At 27.3% G+C, this 24,969-nt stretch overlaps 2 protein-coding genes across 2 annotated transcripts; both read left to right on the top strand.

The window, feature by feature from the left end:
• Nucleotides 1-6,172: 6,172 nt before the first annotated feature.
• LOC112593399 (nose resistant to fluoxetine protein 6-like) lies at nt 6,173-18,815 on the top strand. Its single transcript, XM_025337780.1, has 12 exons — nt 6,173-6,709; nt 12,605-12,825; nt 13,233-13,450; nt 13,693-13,787; nt 13,883-14,076; nt 14,753-14,922; nt 16,126-16,294; nt 16,445-16,638; nt 16,911-17,052; nt 17,127-17,316; nt 18,395-18,537; nt 18,647-18,815. Exons 1-12 carry the CDS (start codon nt 6,430-6,432, stop codon nt 18,758-18,760), a joined length of 2,130 nt encoding a protein of 709 aa, XP_025193565.1. The 5' UTR covers nt 6,173-6,429; the 3' UTR covers nt 18,761-18,815.
• Nucleotides 18,816-19,573: 758 nt separating this feature from the next.
• Nucleotides 19,574-21,902, top strand: LOC112593400. The gene has a single exon (XM_025337781.1). The coding sequence runs from the start codon at nt 19,775-19,777 to the stop codon at nt 20,474-20,476; it is 702 nt and encodes a 233-aa protein (XP_025193566.1). The 5' UTR covers nt 19,574-19,774; the 3' UTR covers nt 20,477-21,902.
• The last annotated feature ends 3,067 nt before the right edge of the window (nt 21,903-24,969 follow it).

Below are 24,969 nucleotides of genomic sequence, written 5' to 3'. Positions count from 1 at the left end.
TTTTATGAGTATCTATACTTGTAGTTTAAATTTTAGTAAAATTGTATTTTTAAACGTAAAATAAAAATAAAATTATTAACTTATAAATATACATATAACTATAATACCGGATTAAATATATTTTTACCATATTTTTTTTTATGATTATTTAAAACCAGAATTTTGATAAAATTCGTTAATAATACAAAAATTTACAATTATTTCATATAAATAAGTTTTTAAAATTCTTAAAATTACTTAAATTTTGAAAATTTAGTATAAGAGGCCTCATAATCTATTCAAAAATATTAAAGATATATTAATACGATTTTTTTTTATAAAAATTGTTAAAATTTTAGATACCGAACACATACGCTTATACTTATGCGAGGACTCCATAATAATACAAAATGGATGTATAATGCCACATGTGTCTAGCTGTCTAGGGATTAGAATATATAATATTTATATGTATATTACAATAGTAAAATACAAATACGATAATGGTGTTTCATAGTGTAACGTGGCTGGGGAACCTAGTTACTATATTACTTATCCAGGGAAGGTTTTCTGGTCCTTATGGATAAATTTCGCGTAGCTAGGGGATTAAAACACGGTATGTGGGATCTTATCAATAAAAAAACACGTTTGATTTATAAATTTCTGTTCAAAATATATTTTTGGTTTGTACTTAACAAAATGTAGATGGTAGTGTTGGTGAGTTCATATTTGTTGGTGAGTTCGTGTTTGTTGCTGGTCAGTCTCGAACTGCCCTTTCGATAAATAGTGCGTATTGACCACAGGCCTCACAATCATTAACAATGTTTATCTCAGCATAAATCCCATTATTGCCTACTACGGAATTGTCATATACACAGGTGTCATGTAACAATAATATATATTATTGTTACAATAGTAAAATACCATAATGATAAAACTATATAATATTTAAGTTATGGTTGTATACTTTTGAAAAAATGAACAATCATAAATCATAATATACTGTGTATTGTATATGATACAATATTTTATTTATTCATCTTTCATATTCTACTCCAGTTCCTGCTTTACATCAGTAGTGTAGACTCTAGAAGACTATTAAAATATCAGTCCGTGTATGGTCTTTGAAAAATTATGCATGTGATCTATCAATTGAAATATCACATAATAATCCCCTAATCACAGGTTCTAAATCAACATTTTCTATTAATAATTGTTGTAAGCTAGTAATGAGTTATTCTTTTAAAATAATATGCTGTGTTAATACAATAGTATACGAATTGCATATACAAGGCGCCGTCAATAAGACAACAATCTTTAGAACATACCAATTGCATACTAATATAATTGTATGCTTCAATATGCTTATAATATTGTACACGATTTTTTATATACTGTAGACTATTTTTAATCAAATTAATTTCTTGATTAATAGTTGTTGATTGAGATAGAACTATAACTATATAGGGTGATTATTTTAAAGTTAAACACCAATTTTTTCAAATAATCCTGGTATTTTGAAATATTTTGTTTAAATAATTGAAAATAATTACAAGATAAAGCTACTTAAGACAAAACTATATTTTTGTAATTTTTATATAGTACCGTTATAGTTTAATATTCTGTCGAAACGATTAATATATATGTATTAATTTTACAATAATTTATGTGTTGTTTTTTTGTCTGTCATCATTTTTTTTTTAGAACAGTAAAAATGCTATGATTTTCAATTTGGGAATGATTTCTGGTAAGTAATCATATCCAGTTGATACTTTCGGGGCCAGATCAAAAATAAAAAAAGATTTTTTTTTAAAGGTTTCAACTTATAAATGTATATACCTTGTGTTCACCAATTTATGGAATCAAGTACTATTTTTTTACACCATAAATCAAAAAAATTAGTAAAAAACTTAAGACAACTTTTAAAGTACCGTCAATAAACATAATTTTTATTTGATGTAATACTTCCAAATTGGTATCACATAAAAATTCAATAATATTAGTTTCTGCACTGTTAATAAAAAATGTTCTCCTCGATTAGTCATTAAATTATAATAATTTTTTGTCTCGGTTAATGGTTTGGGCAACGTTGGTACTGTACTAGGTACACCGACTAAAATATATTATTTTTATTAATTCTACATAAATCTTGAGAATCTATGGTTTTAACATTGGATTTAGCCCAATGAGCCAACTTACAGCGAATAATTTTTTCTGATCCTTTATGCAATATTTAAATGTCAATTTTCAGGTATGGGAACCAATTCGACGCAGCCGTGAAATAACGTAAATACAACGAATTAATGAAACATGATAAACGTTATATCAATATTATAATAGTCAATAAAAAAAAATAAAACAATAAACGAGTCAGTTATTTTTATTTATAATTTGTTTGCTCAATACTGACGTGAGGTAAACTAATTAGTATTAACACTGTTAATACGTAATTAATGCGAGTGTTGGGGATGTCGACGTCGTCGATCTCTCGCCTCCATTGCCCAGATTGTTCGCATACATGGATAGCTTAGATAGTGACTGGCAAATCTAACATCGCGGGTAACCCGCCGAGCGTCTCAGTGTTAGTCACATCCTTACGTGTCTCCGAAATCTCGCGATGAGTGTCTAGGCTTCACTTCTGGTGACTGTTAAGTGGTTAAACCTTCTGGTCGGTAGCCTGGAGTTGACTGGCGAAATATTTTCTACCGACGACAGAAACGAACGATAACGTTAAACACAGTCGTGTCATAACACGTCAAGGCATAATTCTTACCTCCGTGAGTGAACTTCCGTTCGTGAGTTAGCGTCATGCGGGTTTTTGATTTCGTCAGAGTGCCGGTGGTACCGTAACCAGCGAGTCTCACGACTTATCGAGAGGCTTAAACGGTCCGCAGAAAAAGGAAACCGCAGCGTTTGTCGGCCATCAGCCTAACGAGTGGAGGTGTAGGTGAGAGCCACAAACCCGGAAAGACCTGCCAATATGTAAATGTAAAATAATTAGAAGCGTTAACTGTTAAGTTACTAATGAAAATCTAATATTATCTATGTTTAGAGAAAAAAACACGAATTTAAAATACTTTATACTTGTATAATATTATTATACATCGAAAATTTATAATTTATTACTAATTAGGTATGTTTGACTTTAATAACAATACAATAATATTTTGAGACGTGTGTAACATTGAAATAATTTTAAACACGTGTATGTTTTGATATCATGTAAAATAACAAACAAATATTTATTTAACCCGGCAAGACACCGGAAAGGAGAGTAATTACTATTTACTATTTAGTGCTGTAATTATTTCATCATGAACTGATTATATATCTAATGCTAGTATTCTAGGTATAACGTGTTACACGTACACATTTTGGCCGGCCCGCAGTCATGGTCACAAAGCAGTTTTATAAGATAATATCTATAAACATAGTAAAATATAAATAGTATTTTTTTTTTGTACTCATAAAATTCACGGTAGTTATTGAAGAAGCTCGGGTACGATAAATCATCAATTCTTTTTAAAACTGTCTTTTTAACATAAATATTTGGGCTGGTTACAATGCTTTATTTTTCTAATCCAATTTTCTTTACAGTAGGTACTCAGAATGACCCAAGTAACTGATGTATAATATCATTGTATTACCATAGTAATCTCTAGAAAAAAAAATTGCTTCATATTTAAACTCTCGTTTAAAGATATCTACGATTCATTGTTTATCCGTGCAGCTAAAAAACTCCCATTTTTTCTCTTGATCGACGTACGGCTTTCTGTAAGCCAATAAAAATTATTACATTAAATATTATATTCCAGCAAACAGATAGGAAGATTGCAACTGCATAAAGACAAAAAAGTTTAAGCATAGGAATAGGTGTGTATTTTATACTTGCTTAAATATTATTATCATATTCTCTCATATTATATTTAAAACTTGTTATAGAAATAAAGTAAGAAATTTGTTCACTATAAAAAAATAAAAATAAAATAATTTAAATAGCATCGGGATTTTAGTTTAACAGAAATTAATAATTCATTAATCATAATTAAAAGTTATATAAGCAAACATTAGATTCAACAAAATAAAGAGATTTACTATAGATAATTTATACTTGCTTAATAATTTTAAAAATTGGTTTAATTAATTTTAACATAAATAATCATAGTACTTCATAACAATTATTGAACTCAAGGACGTGAGTAAATTTAAAGCAAAATTTTAATATACGTTATATAACATTTCTCTTTATTATTATAGACTATTTATTTAAAAAAAAAATTTATTTTTATAATTAACAATAATAATTTTTATTGGTGAAGATGGAGGAGGGTTAAAACTTAAAAGTGAAAAATTATGTGTTATCTATTGAAAAATTATTCACTTGGAAAAACAGTTTTTAACAAAATTGATTTTATGTATGATTTCTTGAAAACAATTTTAGAAACTAATTTTTCAGTAAATATTTAGTGCACTTTATGAAAATAATTAAATATAAAAAATACAACTTATAAAATTTTCCACTTTTTAGTTTTTTTTATTAATTTATAATAAAAATGTTGTTTCTTAGAAAAAAAAGGATTAAAAATGCAATACGATGTTCCTCATAAAGTCGTCAAATTTTAAAAAAATTGAAAAAAGTTTAGCATAAAGCCATAAACTTTTTTATGGTAGATATATTTTTAAATGATGACAGAATTAGATATTTACATTAAAAATAACGAATTCTCCTAATTCTTTTTCATTATTTTGTTGTAAATCAAAAATAATAACTATAGAAACTTGAAACACTTCCCTTTTACTTAAATTGTCCCTTTCAATGCACAATAATTTTTTTTAAATCTTTAAATTAATATTAGCTAATAAGCTAATGAGTAATGAGCTAATTACACTACAAAGACCTATTTATAGATTTCTATAGTATTTTCTTAAAAAATAATAAATGCTAGGTATATCTTGTGGTTACATCTATTACAGTAGCCTTTTCAATTAGGGTAGATACACATTAATTTATTTTTTTAATATTAATAACTAATAACTAATAAGGTATGTTTAACAAATGTTTATATAAATTATGATGTTAACTGTTATTAACTTTTATGTCAGTACCGACATACTATAAACATGAGGAATGATGTAAATATAGTTAAATAAACGCTACAGTTTGACTCAAGTGAGGTTTAAATATATTAATTTTATATATTTGTACAATAATACTTATTTTATAATTATTAAATTTGTTTATAATATTAGCGAACGTATTTAAAACTCTACGGTTTTGTCCTTACGATGAAAGTCAGTATACGGTTTTGGCGGTTTTGCCCAAATGATGTTGGTCATAATTAGGTTTGCCCGGTCAAAAGCCGAAATATGACATTTTGCCCAAGAATTGTGGGCAATTCGCGTTTTGCCCGGGCATTTCTGAGGTTTGCCCGATTTCGGCTTTTGCCCGTAACATATATTTAGCTATGTCTAAAGAGAGGATTAAAAATTTTAATTTCACTCATATTTATTATGATAAACAACTGACAATTGTCACTATTCGAGATGGATATTAATTAAAATTGTTTATTAGTTTTATAGTTATATGTATATCAGTATTACGTATCAGTCACTTCTATAATTGAAATCTAATCAGTTTCTATTCGTGTTTTTTAAGAAAATAGGAAAATCAAAAATAAAGTTTAAGTTGTTCACATAAGTGCATAAGTTGCTAATTATAAAATTAATAATAAAGATCTTATAAATTAAATTTTAAATATTTTACAAATAATAATTAGGCATATAAAGTAATTTGTATTTTCGTGTTTTTCGTAAATTATATTATTCTTAATCAATAGTATTCAGTATACGTATTAATGTAATTAACTTAACAAAAATAGTTAGAAAATAATGTATACCTACTGATATTTCAATAATTATTAATTAACAATAATATTAACAAACATGAGGCATACTAAAATTATGATAAATATTATTTTAATTACTATTATGGGAAATAAAAATTAGTATTCTAATTCTTACACTGCCGCAATACTCGTAATACAAATAAATACATAATACGTATTGCCTTGCTACACTATACCACGATGAATAATGTTTTCGTTTTTAGCAAGGTTGTTAACACGCGTACCACCACGTGGCGCCTATTATATACCGGGGTATACTATAATTATCATGCACTTGAACGGCAGATTCCGACGTCGCATATCCTAGTTTTCTCCATAAACCTTAAAACCCAAATCTTACGTATATTATCAAACGAGAAGAAACAATATGAATGTGTGCGTTTTTAATGCGAATTACAAGTGACCGCCACACCTTTCTCGCATTGATAAAATTAATAGACATTATACATTATAATACTGCACATGTATAAAGTCATAGAGATCAAATCTTTTTCTTCTGTCAACCTTTAAATCTTTTGTATATCTATAAGTAAACGGCTTTGAAATGTCGGTTTATCCGTTCACGGCAGTTGTGATCGTGCTGTTCGCTTTGCTATCGACCGAGTACTCCAACGGCCAAGTTGCGTCCAATAACGAGTCCTTTGTGGCATTAAACGTTGCAGCGAAGACTTCGAATACCGATATTCCTGGATCATGGGTCTCTGATCTATTTTACCAGGCATTGGCAAATTTTACTGTGCGACATGTAGGGAGCATTGATTGCCGCAAACATGCCGAGATTTACGACAATAGTTTACGAAATTACACCAGTTGGGCTGTTAGAAGTGAGTATTACTTAGTATTATACCATTATTAGGTATATAGTATGCATTGTATTAAATTAACCATCATATTATGCGTGTTTGATCAAAACGATTAAATCTCGACATACGGTGCATGATGAATAATGCGTTACTACTTTTCATAATTTATATTATAATAAAACATATATTTATTATATAGTAGTATAGTACTAATATAGTATATTGCAGCATTTATAAATTTGAATATAGATCTAGTGAGTGAGAAGTTGTGCGTTGTCAAACTTTCTGATTTGATTTAACGTCGTAGAGTAATCACGTAAGATTCTCGGTATGGATCTAGTTCAAAATAGTTGTTTAAGAACAGTATATAAAGTCACACGTGACATATAAGTTGCAAATAAAAGTATAAATTTTTCATGAGTATAATAAGTTAAATATTATGTTAGCTTCTTAATTATAAAGACTAGCAAAAAAATGTCTTTTCTACTTTACGCAGACTTATTAGGATCCAAAACTAAAACTTGTGGCAGTTGGTGTGGTTAGAATTCATTATTTTTATATATATTATTAAGTGTGAATTCATGTAAATTATATTCATATATACATAGTATTTTTTTGTAAATATATCAGCTATTTATATTTCGATTTATTTTTTTTTTTTAACTATTATGTTATTTGTTGATCTGTTCTAATGTTTGGTTATTATTTTATAAATACCTATTGAATATTAACTAGAAAATAATACACCGTTCATATAGTTTTGAATACACGATTAAAAGGTTAGGACAATATGGGCTTAAATAAATAGTCAGTTTTCTCAGAAGTAATAAGCTACTTTAAAATAAATTTTGATGGTAGATGAATATAGCGGAGAATTTACAGGGTAGGCCGACTAGACTCGGGCCTACCTAATTTTTATTTGACTGTTCAGTCTTTTTTTTTTTGTCACAAGTAAAAATGTTATTAATATTTATTATTGAATATTATTATTATTATTATTATTATTATTATTATTATACCACTGATACTACAATAATTAAAAACAATATAAAAAGGTGCTGTGGATTATTACATATCTATAGCGGCAATACTATTACTATCAGCTTATAGCGGGGGCAACCAAACAGTCGATCGCAAACGATTTTAAAGTCGATCGTGCTAGATTGCTAGAATTTATTTTTAGGCTACGCACACGAAAATTAATTATGGTGGTATAGTAGCTTAATAATAATAAAATCTTTTTTATCGAAGTCGATCCTCAAAGATGAAGTATATTTTTAGTAGATCGCGGCCGAAAAAAGTTTGACTGTTCCCTGGCTTATAGAGATTGGAAGGTTTGTCTGTTGTCTAAATGTCGTCTTACGACGAGGTACAAGTTACAATACCACTGTCACTGATATTTTTTTTTAAATAAACATTTTGTAGTTATTCTTGTTGAATTAAGACTGAAGTTATATTTCTTGGTATTTAATTAATATTGTTAAAAATTGTTTGTTTTTTTAATATTCTTAAAATAAAAAAATAAACTATGTTATAAAAAGAATAACAGCCAAAATTGGAAACCTAAAAATTCACTACTCACATTCCATATGACAGAACAAATCTTTCATAATAATTATAAAAATATTACAGAACAAAACAAGCCTACCCAATTATTTTGTGCTGGACACGTCACTGCATGAATAGCTGTTTATTTTTAATTATATGTTAATTATCATAACTTCCTTAAAGAACTAATAACAACAACAAAACAAATTATTATTATTTATATTTAAATTTCTTATAGGAACTTGCATTATATTGTGTATGTTTTTAAGTGATATTTCACGTACTTTAAGAACTTAAATCTTTTATACCCTTACCCAAATTTTTAAAGGCCCATTTTTATAAAGTAAAACCCTTATTTTGTCTATTTTGTAAAATGTTAGCTAATAGGTGGGTTATTTTAACTGTTTTACAATTCTATGAAATACTTTCGCGTATCTAGAAACCAAAAACATAAAACACGGTTCATTATAAATTACCATAACATCAATAAATGTGATTTTCAAGGAAAAAAAGACACGCAACAAAAAATAGTATACAATATGGCTCAATTTTAGTCTTGCGTAAAATTCAGCACCCTCACGCCACCTCGTTACCTAGACTGATTAAAATTAAAAATTAAACACCAATCATTGTAAAATAAATGCATACTTCACTCTATTAAAAAGAACTAAAAAGAATAATTATTAAAAAGTGATTCAATATTATTCTAGATTATATGTATCAAAAATATCTAAAACAAAGAAAAATTAATTTACACAAATAGAAGAAAATGAGATATGTTTGTTTACTCTGTTTTGAGTATAGTTTAAAAAATAAAATTAAAATTACCCGTTGTTCACAGTGTACGTGAGAAAACCAGATAATTTATAATTATAATGTAAAATAATGACAACTTGCTAAAATTTTAATTAGATATGTCTAAACATATACCTACTCGTAGTAACATTATACTTATTAAAATGTCGATCTGAATTCATGTTATTACATTTTTGTAATTTTAATTCCGGAAATGATGAAAATACCAGGTCACGCTAGCTTATCTAGCCTTAGAACAGTGATACATTAAAATTATTTTATAAGTTTCAAAGTAATAATTATACACCATTACAAGTGCGAATAATTACGGTTTTTAGTAAAAAATATTACTATTCAACTAATTTACTGATGATACTGAAGATACTGATGGTATGGGCGAAGGTAAACTCTCCCGATTTTTAAAAATAGTAAACTCCCCCGATGGTAAACTCTCCCGGGTTAATATTATGTTTACCTGAAGTAAATGTGTAAACTCTCCCGGGTTACTTATATTATTATTATTGACTTTTTTTTAAAGAAACTTAAATGTATATTAAATTTATTTTATGATTTTTACTAGACCTGGGAGAGTTTACATGTTTCCATTAGGTAGTACAGGAATAAATCCGGGAGAGTTTACACGTTTCCGTCAGGTAGTACTGGAGTAGACCCGGGAGAGTGTACCATCGGGAGAGTTTACAATCGCCCGATGGTATCAAAGCAAAAATTATATTTTAAAATGACTTTGTGTGTATAAAATATAATAAATTATACACAATAAAGTTTCAAGTTTCAAATACCAACGAATAATACTTTTAAATTTCAACAAATAACTAAAATCGTTAGCATATAAAATGTAATAAATGTTAACTAAATTTAATCTAAAATATCTTCAAAAATAATCGTGTGTAATACAACATCAAATGTTGCACTTATGAATAAAATCTATAGGAAACAATATAGGAAAACTATCTATAGGAAACTACTATATTATTAACCTAGGAAAACAATGTATTTTTATTTATTAAATTATGTATAAAATTTACTATTGATTACGAAAAACTATAATATTTCTTCATTAAAACATTTATAACAATTACCATGCTATAGTTCTATTATAACTAAGCAATGAATCCCCGTGAAATTTTTAGAGTTTAATATTAAAATGATAAAATCCATACATATTAAACCTATGAAGTAATAATGACATGCGTCAACTGTCAATTAAAAAATAGATGTTTCAGAAGCAAAAATGCAGAAAAAATGTAAATTCAAAATAAATTGAATACGTTTTTTAACCGAATTTAAAAAATATTTAAACATCACTTTATAAATAACAAATGTTTAAAATACTAAAAAACATTTAATAATATTTCTAAAATACTATTAGAACAGACTATTACATGTTGTATATACGAATATTATAGTAGTTATGAGTTTATTACCCTCGTCAGTCAGTCCCCCATTCACTCTCGCTGTCACGAATTATATTACAATCGACACTATTGCTCGAGGTAAAACCATGATAATTAAATATATTAATGTGTTTTTAACAATTAAATTATTATAAATGCGCACAATATCAATCGAAATTTACAATGGCTGTATTGTACATTATTCGGAACAAAAATTTTATGATATTACTTATAAATGTATACATGTAGTTAAATTGTATGATATATAATAATGTACGTATACATTATCATAATATATTTTTATTATACTTAAACATAGTATACACCTAATATTTGATATTTAAACGCTATTAATTTTATATTTAATGTTTATATTATAAATTATAATATTACATTAGTTATATTTTACACTTTAATTAAGTTTATTAAGTTTATTAAGAACGTTATGTTTTTAATTTTACTAACAATGCACTTGTGATATCCATCGAAATAATATATACAATTATTTAGTTTTGATTGATGCATATAAGCGCGTTAATCAGGTTTTGTATTCTTCTGTTATTTTTATTTGAATACTTCGTAGAAATTAGTCCGAATGTATTTTTTAAATACTAGTCATAACGTATATAATTATATTTTCAACAATTTAATTTCTCCCCTCATTATTTCAAAAAGTAAAAATATGTAAAAATTAATCCCTACTTAAAAGCAAAAAAAAAAAAAATTCCAGATGACCCTTAATCCACGTAGTGTCAAAAAGGTTAAGAAAATCATTAGTTTAATGACTTTGGTCATCTAAATCCTGTAAAAATTTAATGTTTATATTTCTATGAAATATTTTTTTTTTTTGCAAACACTCTATTAACTTTATGAGTAAACTGGTTAAGTTATTTATATTTTAATCGATAAATTACTGCAACTTTGTAAAATAATGTTTTAACTATAAGCGCACAAGTTTCTTATAAGTTAACTGTAAATTAATAAATTCTTATTAAGAGAATTTCTTATCATAATTATTTTGATTTTTTACAATATCTTTAAAAACACTTTTAGCTCCAATAGTTAATGATTCTTTATAATATAATAGGTTCAGTGAAAATTTTATAACTATTTTATATAATTTTCTCTTATTTAAAATATATATTAATTAATTAATTCTCTTAACACATAAAATATTTCCCTAACTTTATTTGAAACTAAGTTTATTTTTTTCCTTCAACGCATATTACTAGACACTTCGATACCTAAATATTTTTTATATGTTTAATAACCATAATTTGAATATAAAGAGATTTGCTAAGTTAACTTTTTTTTCCTTGATTGTGTTTCAATTTTCAAATTGTATTGATGTTGAAAATAATTCAATATCGAACTTTGTAATTTTACATTGATTTAGAAATTTATCGTGATGTTTTGATAAAATGCTGATCAGTAAATTGATTAATATATGATATTATAATAACCTTTGATAATATATAAACATTCTTATTAATTTTTAATTACACTATATCAACTTGTAGTCTTTAAATAAATACATAAACATGCGTACTAAAACATATATTATTTACCTTTTACTCAAACCCATATGAATGTGATATATATATATAAACATAGTGCTCAGCTAAAAGATCAATTAATGCACAAAAAATTCAAATATTTTAAAATAAAATGTTCAGGCTAATAACCAATTTCCTTTCCATACATCTTAAGCTATAACTTAATATCATACCCTTCACTTTTAATAACATTTAATTTCTACAATAAAATTATTTTTAAATACACATAATAATTTAAAATTTAAATACATTAAATAATATAATAACTAAGTACTAAGGTATAATATCAATAGCAAAACTACTACACTGGTTGGATACATTATGTATCCGTTTAACATTGCATGATAAAAAGTTTTAAAAATACCAATAATACTATTCAAAAAATGTTATTACAATTTTACATATTATAAACAAGATAATATACGAGTAATTTTGTACGTCGATTCATCATATGGAAAGACAGAATTAAGTCAATAGTTAAAACGTTAAGACCTAAAACCTAAAGGATGTACCAAATAACTGGTTTAAAACATTAAAAGGATACTATATACTTATTATTTGATATATAACCTTTTCTTACATAGTAAAATATTTATTTTCAGTGTCAGAATCTTGGAACCGGTATCCCGTTGGTATACTAGCGGGTAATAAATATCAAATGGGAGTCTATGATGAATGTGTTGATGTACATCATCCAATAAGAGGCCAGTATTGTCTTACTGAAATAAAATTAATTCCACCAACGGGAAAAAATTATAGTTTTAACAGAACGGAGAATTTAGATGATTTTGGTAACAATCATGCATGGAAAACAATTCTCGGGGTATGTTAAAATACTTAAAAAATCTGGAATACCAGTAAAAATAATAAATAATTATATATTTATGATTTATATTTAAAGCGTTAAGTCTTAAACAAAATTTATTAATAATAATTTATTATTATACATTATATTACTTCATATTTTTTCAGTTAATCATATGACTTTCAAAAATAAATAAAAATTTGTTATACTTAGTTTGTTTAAAGTTATATCAAACACTCAATTTAAATTGCAGTGATTCTGTATGTAAATACTTATTGCATACCAATAAAGTTATTGTAAAATCTACACCTAATTATTAATTATATTCTGTTAATTAAATAAAATTAGATTAGTATTTAAAATCCAATACCTGTTGTAGTATAAGTATTATTAAAAATAAATTACTTATAGATTTACTATTTCAGTGGGTTGATTATCCAGATCAAGTCCAACGAAATAATTTAAACTTGGGAATCTGCATTCCAAACTCTTGTTCAGCATCAGATCTTCAAATATCATTGCAAAATGAATTAAACAAAGTGTTTTTACCAGAACAATTCAAAGCAGTTGTTAATGTGAATCCGATATTATGCACTGTTAGTGGAGACATGTATCCCTACGATACAGCATATTATTTAACTATGTAATACATTTTTTTTTTTATTGTTATTATTAAATATTTATAAATGTATTCTTTATCATAAATCGCATATTTAAAAATAATTGCATTAAAATATCAAACTGAATTAATAAATAATAAAAGCGTATCAAATGCTTAGCTTATAAATTATATAAACAAGAATTATACACAAAAGAAAGATTAGAAATTATAAAAAAATAATTAATTAATTCATACCTACTAATCAATTATTTTTGTTGTCTTAGCATAATTTTCGGAGTAATTTTTTTAATTTGTGGTGTGGCAACAACTCATCATTATATAGCGTTATCACGCCAACAAAAAAAAAATGAAGGCGAAAGTAAATAACATACAAATATAATTATTTTTACTAATTATAAAAATTAACAAATTTTACTTAATTTATGTATTTTTATTTTTTTTTTTTATCTGCAGAAGAAGTTCTAAAATCGATTTTATATGACTATTCTTTTATTCAGTCGGGAAAAATATTATTGAAATACGATAAAGAAAACGAATTTAATTTACTTAATGGTTGGAAAGCGTTTATGATGTTACCAATTTTATTGGGTCACAGATTTAAGTATTTAGTTGGAAATCCAATAAGTAATCCTAAATTCATAGAAAATGTAAGTGATGACATTATTTAGGGCATATTTAAACTGCGCCCAACAACTTAAGCTGTGTCCTGTTGATAAAATATACAAAACTTTTGACTTACTAAAGTCTTTATGATTGTGTTATTTTTCAATTATATCACAGAAATTTTATTTTTGTCTAGAAATACCAACACGTTATCAAATAGCTATTATTACATTTTAACACAAAAACAAAAAAAAACTCGAAAAGTTACAAAATTTAATTAATAAATATAATAGAGGTCAAACTACAATTATTTATGAATATTATGTTACAACAATATGTTATTATTTCTAATATTTGTAATTATTTTGTGTGATTTTGGGTTTATCTATATTTTGGGCGCAGTTTACTATCGCTGATTATCAATATTATTTTTCTTAAATAAAATAAAATTAGGGGAAGAGCAGTTAAATTAGAATTTTAAAAACATGATGGAACATTTTATATTTTGAATAATATGTAAGTAATACTTAAATTACAATCAAATTTTAAAAAACTTGTTTTTATTATTTTCTTGACAGTACTTAAGTTTTTCTTGAAAAATAATCTTACCTGTGCTTAAAACCTATTTTAACCTACATTTTAATCCAAATTTCTAAAGTGTTTTAGAAAAATTCCTGTAAAAATAAAATATTACATAAATATATAATTTTATAATTACAGATGTACCTCAATGGACATGATATTTATTTGACTGGAATGAACATAACTGACCCGTTTTTTTTTATGACTGGTTTTCTGATATATATGACAGTAATACCGGTATTTAATAAATTAAAAAAGGAATCAGTTTGGTTTAAACTTATAATGCCAATTGTCCATAGAATAATCAGGTAAAATCATTTAAATAATACGTACCAAAAAAATAATTAACAATAATATACTATACTTTATTCAAAAATTTAACATAAAAATAAACAATACTATACAAGTAATATTCTATAAATAAAAAAATGTTACAGATAATATTCAATGTTTGGATAATGTTAAACTTAATTGTAGCTTTAGACTAATAATATTTCAAATTTCAGCCACTAATACAAGTGGATAATATTATAATAATTATCAAAAACTTAACATTATATAAATTATAAAACCACTAAAAAACTGTAGTTGGATTAAGACCGAAAAAAACAACTTTGTAAAAATTAAAATTTATATTTATCATATTTACAATTCAAAAAGTTGATAACATGCATTTTTTTGTCGTAAAAAATTATTTTCTAACTAAAAATACGTTGCAGTTCACACTGTTCAGCCGTATACAAATAAAAATAATTAATAAAAAAACTAATATTTTTTGCATTTATTAAATTTATAAGCTTTTAGGTTTTTTTTTTTTTTGTAATTTTACGATATTTTTTGTGGTTTATGTGTATTTTTAAGATATTTTCAATAGTTGAAAGAAAAATCACGACTTAATTTTTCATTCGTGTTAAATATACATTGGTACATACTTAAAAAATATATATATTTCAAGTATTGGCCGGCGTGGCAAGTTCTCGGATAGGTGACCACCCGAGTTCTTAGTAACGAATCCATGACGCACACACATACACACGTGTTCCCACTCTATTAATTAAACTTTACAAGTAAACCTTACACAAAAAAAAACCTACTGTTTCTATCCACAGCTAATGGCCTAAATTGTCAGGCTTAAAATAAGATCAATAATAAAAAAAATATATATATAATATATTTAATGAAATAATTTTATTATTAATGTATATTATAAATAAAATATTTTAATTAGAAGCCACACTTGGTTGCAAAATAATATTGTTATTATTGATATCTGAAATCCAAAATGTTGCCATTAGCCAAAATCCGTGGTTAAATTAAACATTAGCTCAACATCATACATTGGACATATTCCATAGCATTTATCTTTGTAATATAATATTTTTGAGTTATTATTACATCAAATATTAATACTCTTTAGTCCTGACGTATCGAGTCTAATAAGCATTTCCGTCAGCTACGCGATTGCTTTTATATACACCTAGTCATTAACATATATTCTAAAATCGTTTTAGAATATTACCGGCTTATTGTACCATGATGGCGATCACAGCTAATATCGTACCTCACCTTGGAGACGGCCCACTATGGCCTTATAAAACCTGGGACGAAGCCGATATATGTAAAAATTATTGGTGGACCAACATGTTGTTCATAAGTAATTTAATTGATACTAAGTACGAAGTAAGTGCTTAAGAACATTTTATTATTAAACTTAAATAAACATAGGACTTATTTTAATCTCAAAAATTAATAGTTATTAAAATTTGGGTACGCTAAGTAAAGACTTAAAAACGTGTAATTTTTTTAATTGTTAATTATTACTTATTGCAGTGTCTCATAGTAAGTTGGTACATATCGTGTGATGTTCAGTTTTGTATACTTGGAATTATTATTGTTTACATTTACACAAAGAACGTTAAACTTGGGATAGGATTTATCATTGCAATGCTTGGTGTGTCAATAACTGTGCCATTTATAATCACGATTTTGACGAAAAGGGAGGGAATAGTTAAAATACTTCTACCGTGAGTTAAATTTATTATGATACAAAAATTATTAATCTATAATTATTTAATCATTTTGATTACCTAATATACTGATACAAGTATTTTATTCTTACTATTGTGCTTTTAAAAAATTAATAAATAAATTATAATAATATTAATTTCGCTTATTGAATATGAGTACCTATAAGATTGAGTATTGAGTTTTTAGCATTATTTAAACATTTTAATAATTAAAGTGAAATTTATTATTAAATTCTAATAACACACTTTAAATATAAAACTATTTTTAGATTCTTAGAAAACACAAGATATTCCATAACATTTAATGAATCATACAGAGCAAGTTACATGCGAGCTTTTCCTTTCTTCACAGGTATAGCAATAGGTGTAATCATTGATAAATTAAAGGAAAACAAAGTAAAATTCTCACAAGTATGTATCTACATATATTGTTTAACAGTTTATACGTGAATTGAAACTATAAATATACATTTTTGATATTTTAGATGACTGTCTATGCTGGAACTTTTACTATTGCCGTGATTTGTTTATGGGTTCAATTTTATGGAGCTATATTTTATAAGAGAAATAGGCCTTATTATCTATTAGAACAAGCTCTATATTCAAGTTTAAATCATTGTACATGGGTAATATTATTTGCCTGGGTGCTTACTTGCCACTTTACAAGTGGATATGGTAAGTTAAATTTTGACCACACAACATACGATAGTTTGATAGTCTTACATAACATTTTGAGTGTTATAAGTGAACTATGAATTTAATAAGTTTATATATGAAGTTACACAATATGATAATTTACCAGATTCTTCACATTGTATTTAGTATTTTGTTTTTGATCTTAAAAGTTTAAAAATTTGTTCAAATACAAATAAAAATAAAACACTTAACTTGTTGATATACTTTTCTATTATTTCAACATCCACGCAATTTGATTGTTCAATTACAAAAAAAATATTAGTTTCATGACAAATATCATTAAATATCTATTATTGTGAATAAACTCTTCCAATATTATTTTTTCTCTTTGAAAATATTATTCTCATAAATTTAAATATTTATATTTTTACCTTAATTTGAATACGTACGTTTCCCTACTCCTCCATAGTTTTAAAATAATGCAATTTTTATGTGTAAATAGCATGCAATCAGCGTGAATTTGAATAACTATTTTCACAATTTTCATGTTTTTAAATTTTGCAGAAAAACAAAAAATTACCGTGAGTAACCAGACATAAATATATTTATATAAAAATTTATTCTTGTACCAATTTCAAGCACATGATTAACATACATTTTCACAGCCAAACCCAAGGTTCACATGTCACTCTCTCACCGGTAATTTTTGTTTTCCTGCAAAATTTAAAAACGTGCGAATCGCGAAAATATTTGTGCATATATACTAATTATTTGCATAAGAAATTGCAATATTTTAAGAGTAATAAAAAATGCACCATGCAAGTGATTTGTTTTCTAATTTTTTTACCATAACTATACGTATTTACTTCTTGCGTATGTTAATTATTCCTATTTACTAGGTACTACTGTACCATTATACATATCTAATGGCTAATTATTTTTCATAAAACTTAATGGGCGTTATTTAAAAGTCCAGCAATATATAACTTATAAAATATAAACACATGATATGATTTAAAAATATAATCAACTATTAACAGGACTCTGGTAGTCATTATAGTTGGGATAGTGAAAAATACATGTTATATATATACAATGAATTACTTATTGCTTACAGGTCTACTAACAAAACTCCTTAATAATAGATTTATTGTACCAATGGGGAGACTTTCTTATTCCGTTTTTTTAGTCAACCTCACTATTATGATGATATCGCAGAGTCGACAAAGAGCACCAAGTTATCTTTCAAAACGAACTGTGGTAAGACTGAAGTTCGTTTATTAGCATATATAGTAAACACAGTAATCAAAATTAATACAATTAAAAATAATTGACGTCTAATTTTAAAATATTAATTAATTTTTTTTAGTTGGATGCTTGGTTGTATGATGCGTTAAAAAGTTATATCATGGCCATAATATTATTCTTAGTTGTCGAAGCTCCAGTAGGAAGCTTGACTAGTAAATTCTTTAAACCAAAGTAAATCATTATTTTTATATACCTATGATAAATTTTTGTGGTATGTTCAAATATTATAAAACCCCTAAAAAGTGTTTTTATTACTATATTTAATATTTATTGTATTTACTGTACATAATTAGTTCTTAATTATTTATGAAAAATAAACTTATAATTGTATTTTTATTTTTTTATAAAATTAATTTATGGGTTTAGCATAAACGCAATTAATTTAGAAAATGGACAGAATTTACGACGGTGTTAGCCTTGTACATGCACAAAACTACAATAGCTAATAGATATATGTATGTAGACATTAAATTAATCATTTTTGTTGTTTTTTTTTTAACTTTTTCTTAACCAATCTTATATTTCCTAGCTTATTTTACCAAAACTGCGTTTGTTTTAAATTAAATGAAATGTTTACTATTTTTATGGTAGAGCAATATAAGATAAGGAGAATAAGAGGAAGAAATCAGCCTACCACTATCCCACTGCAGTGGTATTGAATAGGTAACCTAGAAGCATTATATATTTATATAATAACTAAAATTTTCGTAAGGAAGCTTCCACCGTAAATTGAATGTCGATTTATACATATTATATATAATATATATATAGGCACAATACATATTTATTATATCATGTAACACGCGAAAAGATGTTAATAACATACTTCGATAACAATAATGTACACGCTTCTGCGACGTATTATTTCCTTCTTATTATTACGATATTATAATGATATGTCAATCGCTGTGCTTTTGTCGCCTTCGCGATCAAACTACTCGGAACGCTCCGAGGAATACATCAACACGCCAACACGCATAGACAAAGACATTTTAATAGTTAAAGTCTGTGTAGGATAATTAATAAGCAGCAGCGTTTTGCCTTGAAATATCGCAATACAATTCAAGCGCACGGGCGGAATCGTGAACGCACGTTAATCGCAAACACGAATCTGCGCGCGGCCTTCGCATAGTGTCACCGCGTCGACACTCGTCGTCGACCGTCCCGCCACGGCATTATACGCTCAGCGATGACTCGCGAAATGATCGCGTGTAAACGATCCGACGACGACGGTACGGCGAAATCGGGCAGCGGATGCGCACACCGAACGCGACAGGCTGAATGGTCCGTGCTGTCGCACGGCCTGTGCGCCGCCATAATCGCCCTAACCGCGCTCCGGGTCCTGCCGACGATGGCCGCGTGCCTGGTCAGCGTGTGCTTCCTGCAGTCACCGGTGCTCAAGACGCTGTCGAGCAGCCTGTCCCGATTCCTCGGAATGCGAGGCCGCAGATCATCCCAAGCGAACGGCAGTGACGTTGGCGTCGGTCACGGCGGCCGACCCGTCTCGCGAAAATGTCTGCTCGCGCCGCCGTCGACAAACTACAGTGACACGCTGCCGCCGGTTCCGTCGACGAGCGGCGATGACGACGACGTCCCGCCGCGGTCAACGCCAACAAACGGCCGCGGTACACTGCCGCTTGTCAAAAGCAGTCTGCGATTGCTGAAGTCAGTGATGCGAGGCGCCCAACGTTCCGTTGTCGATCGCCCGAAACGTTCGCGGCGGTCGTCGCGTCCGCGGTGTCGCGACACCGCGAGCAAAGGCGCTGTCACTACTTGCAACGACATCATCGCGAAGACCGTCGAGACGATTACGGGTTATCGGGTCAACGACGATTTCGTTCGATGTACCCAGCGTCAGTACCTGACATGCACCACCAGAGAACAGCGATGATATAGTTGTATATATAGCGCGTATATATCATATAATATATATATAGATTTAAACTAGTCTGTGGTTATATACATATGCGTAAAGCGGGTATACTCGATAGTACATGATACTCGATGACGATCTTTCGATTTAAAAGCCACAACACGGTAACATTTTTATATTCATTACGGCGAGGAGTTTCACAAACGATTTCTAGACATTTAATAGGCCAATTACCGCGTTTATACGCAGTCGTCGTTAATTGAAGTCGGGTTTACAGCAACATGTATGTCGCCTCCAAAATTTAATCTCAACATAACTATAGACATTTTTTGGTAGATCGTGGTTAGCGAACGATACCATGATTACCACGAGCAATCAGAAAACGATAAAAGCCACACGACACGACTGACGAAGTAGCTGTGAACCCATAGCTTAACTAAATGCACGTTAAAGTGTTCGGGTTTACATGCATTTTAAATTTATGAAACTCGACTTATAACACCCGTACATTTTGATGTGAACGTTTTATACTTGGTAACACGTATATTATAATATTATAATTTAATTTTCCATTCCCACCAAAAAGATTAATGTCCATATAAACCCAAAACCGTTTACATAAATTTTTTAGCTACGGAATAAGTCAAGTTAATTCGATTTGGTAATCTAATTAACTTTTTAATCCACATTAACCGTTTGTTCATATTCAATAGTAATTCATCAGATTCAATATAATAATACAAATGCCATGTAGAAACCGTTCAATAGCGACACTCCATTTATAGTAGAATATACGTGAATAAATAAAAATTCTTCCAAATACACGCTACCAAATTATATAAGAAAACAATACGCACGTCATTATAGTATTTTTATAGTTTAACCACAATCGAACCGCTCCCTCGCCGATTTACCTACGCATATATTACGTTCAGAAATGATACAGATCATCAAAAATACCTATGTAATAATATAATTTACTGGTGCACTTTCAAAATCGAGTATAACCATATTATATCATATTAGTTACTTACTATCTAGCTATGTACCTATATTTAAACCACAAAATATAGTAACAAATGATATCATCTATAGCCTATAGGTACTATAGGTTTTATATTATTTAAGAACAAGATACTTGTTTAGGGACTACTGCATTATGATGTAGCGATAACACGCACGAATAATAAATAAATAATACAATTTAAAATGTATATGATATTATAAATTATAATTTATAAGCTCATCACTGTTGATCGGCTTGGATGCCGATGTCCTAAAAACATATACAAAATGCATTTATAACCAAAAAAACATAAAAAAATGCCTTAATAATTTTTTATTGTTATCAACGCACTTTAATTTACACCGTACTACGTTATATACTAAATATATAACATAAAGATAGTTATATAATTATTTCTTATATTGTGTATTATTGATTTGGGAAAAATATAGTAATTAAAATAAAATATTTATGTTTTTTTTTTTTTATTTCAATTTCACTTAATTGGTAAAACATAGTAATAATGCCTTAAAACTTCAATAAATGACCTAAAACGAAAAAAATATTGGAACACGTAAAATTTAATCAGTTTTATAGATTTGTATGTTAATGAAACATAATATTTTAAGCTAGAAAAGCATCGTCTATGTAAAAAAAAAAAAAAAATGCATAAGTCATCAACATTCAGACTTAAATTAATATACACCTACCCTAAAGTTAAAAAAAATGTGATTAACTTCCTCAAACATTTGTGTATAATTCTTTAAAAATGAAGACGATTTAAATTTTAGAAATACAAAAATATAGATTATACGTGTATGAATTGTAAAAAATTAAACAGTTTTAAAATAAGTGTGTTAAATTCAATCAATATGTTAAATCCAACATCATAATTTATTAAATTTATTTTTTATAAGTATTCAATATGGTAGTTAATTTATTTTTGTAATATTTATCTACTATCTAAATATTTATATCGCAATTTTGTAAAATAAATCCTAAAAAATCACACATTTTTAAAGTTTTATGGAATTTAAATTATTATATATTAAGTACATTACAATCCATAATATACTGTCATATTATTAAAGCTATTAAGATTGTGACATGTCATAATGTGAATATTGTATACAGCAGCGGTTCTCAAACTGTGCTCCGCGGAGCCCTAGGGCTCCGCGAGAGTAGTCTAGGGGCTCCGTGGCTCCCTGAGAATATTTGTATTAATTAAATTTAAATTATTAAATTATTATTATATTTCTTAGTTAAATTTTTATTTTTATAATCAATATTATTTAGACCGTACCAATATAAATTATTTTAAACGTTTAAAACTTTAAAATATTTATAAATCCACATATGTCATATTTTGTGTCATTGTCAAAATGAGATTAGATAAAAGTCGGGTTTTTTGTTCATTTGACATGTTGTACGATAATTATTTAGTTTACTTATCTACAATAGTACAATCTACATTCTACGAAGTTCTAATAATTTCTTGATTCTTCAGTCATTACTCGTTATTCATCGGCCGCTGACACAAATATTGTTATTTCGGTGTGTATTTCGTATTACGTGTTTCCTATTTTACCATCAATTGTTTTTATTGTTAACAATTTTTTTTGTGAATAAAAATTCAAATGGATCGTATATATTCGTATTTTACAGAAAATAAAAATAAAAAGCAAATCATTTACAATTGTTAATTGTAATTACATAATTTATTTATGAATTTTTGTTGTCTCATATAGACATTTCTGATCTTTGGGGCTCCGTAATTTTTTTTAGAAATATATGGGCTCCGCGAACAAAAAAGTTTGAGAACCGCTGGTATACAGTATATGATATTAGGTATATTATTATTGTATCAATATCACATTGTTTAGTTTTTTTTCTTATTGAAATCACCAAGTTTACTTATTTTTAATTTTAGAGATTGTCAATTCTTAAATTGTTTTTAATTAATAATAAAAAAAAAATTGGCCTGTCGTTAACCTAACCTAACCGTGGCCAACCACAGCCTCAGTCACTAATGTATTTTGAGGTCAAGCATCAGCCGGCGTCGCTAGCTCTCGGATGGGTGACCACACGAGTTCTTAGTGAAAAATCATGACATACACACATACACACACGTGTTCCAACCCTACTAACCAAACCTTACACAAAAATACCTACTGTTCCTATCCACAGATAATGACCTTAGTTGCCGGGGTTAAATAAGATCAATAAAAAAAATTAAAAAAATACCAATGGGCAAAACAGATTGTTCTTGATAATATACTTAATACTTAGACCCTAAAAGTATTATGAAATGTTTATCGTTATAATACTTATATATATTATAAGTTATAATATATAAAGATTAAGCGTACAATGTGCTCCAAAACTACACGACCGATTTTGATTTTGCTCATAAGTGTGATTTGGTACAACTTAAAATATAGGATAGTTCATATTTCGGTAAAAAATATATAAGAGAGATATATGAAAGATAGAGAGAAGAAAATAATAACTGGTTTTATTTTGGGAGTGTCTGATGTTGTGTTTATACTACTTATACTTCTAATTATAATTTATAGCTAAAAATAACTTTTAAAAATAGTTAAGCATCTATGTCTAATTAATAAAATAAAATTTTCTAATTTTCTAACCAATTAATAATTTTATAAATAGTTTAGTATAGTATTAATTCAACCGATTATAACAGCCACAGCATTGCGTGACCGGGTCAGCTAGTTTTGAAAATATACCTAAATAATAATTAATAGTTGGTTACTTTTTACTTCAGTTTTACATTATGATAATATGATAAAATATTCAGATATCTACATTTGTATGAATACTATTTAAATAATGTTATACAGGAGGCAATTTCGCTTTGATAATTTATAAAAATTAAAATGAACACCATGTCACCATGATAATGAATTTTTAAACATTTTATTATAATAAACATCGTCACACACAGTAAACGATTGAAAGACAATATAGGTAGGTATTTTATAATATTTGTATAAGTCTATAATATAAAATGTAGTAAATAACTACCATAAATATTTTAAGCAGTAGTCTTATTACATATTAAATACCAACAGATCATTTTTTCAAGGAACTTGATTATGAATGATGTATAGTAGGTGTTATTATAATAGGTACTATGTGAGTTATCTTACCTTAGCGATTACACTTAATAAGTCAACATCGAAAAACGGTCTACGTTTTTCATCGAATCGGATGAAATGATGAGGCTCAAAGTATGACGTAGCATGTAACTTAAAAGTTATAAGTATACTGCAATTTGTTCAGCAAGAATTTTATCGGGTGTAAACACGCCCGTCGGTAACGCGAAAACGATTTGATCATGAATCGGGTGACCCCAAGAAGGTACTAGGTACACGAACAGTTAAATAAAAGTTATGTACAATTGTACAAACCGACGCGGCGCCAATATAATATTTTCAAGACTTGACGACGAAAATATGGTGAAACGTTTAAACTAGGATAAGAT

The sequence above is a fragment of the Melanaphis sacchari genome, unplaced genomic scaffold, assembly GCF_002803265.2.
Source record: "Melanaphis sacchari strain LSU unplaced genomic scaffold, SCAv2.0 Contig202_pilon_pilon, whole genome shotgun sequence".
Lineage (NCBI taxonomy): Eukaryota > Metazoa > Arthropoda > Insecta > Hemiptera > Aphididae > Melanaphis > Melanaphis sacchari.
This window is presented reverse-complemented; position numbering and strand designations above follow the sequence as displayed.

Bases quoted from the DNA above. Each gene is read 5' to 3' on its own strand.
- LOC112593399 (XM_025337780.1), top strand. From the start codon at position 6,430: ATGTCGGTTTATCCGTTCACGGCAGTTGTGATCGTGCTGTTCGCTTTG. The intron at 16,639-16,910 runs GTGAGTTAAATT...AACTATTTTTAG, and splicing joins ATAGTTAAAATACTTCTACC to ATTCTTAGAAAACACAAGAT. The intron at 17,053-17,126 runs GTATGTATCTAC...TTGATATTTTAG, and splicing joins ACAAAGTAAAATTCTCACAA to ATGACTGTCTATGCTGGAAC.
- LOC112593400 (XM_025337781.1), top strand. From the start codon at position 19,775: ATGACTCGCGAAATGATCGCGTGTAAACGATCCGACGACGACGGTACG.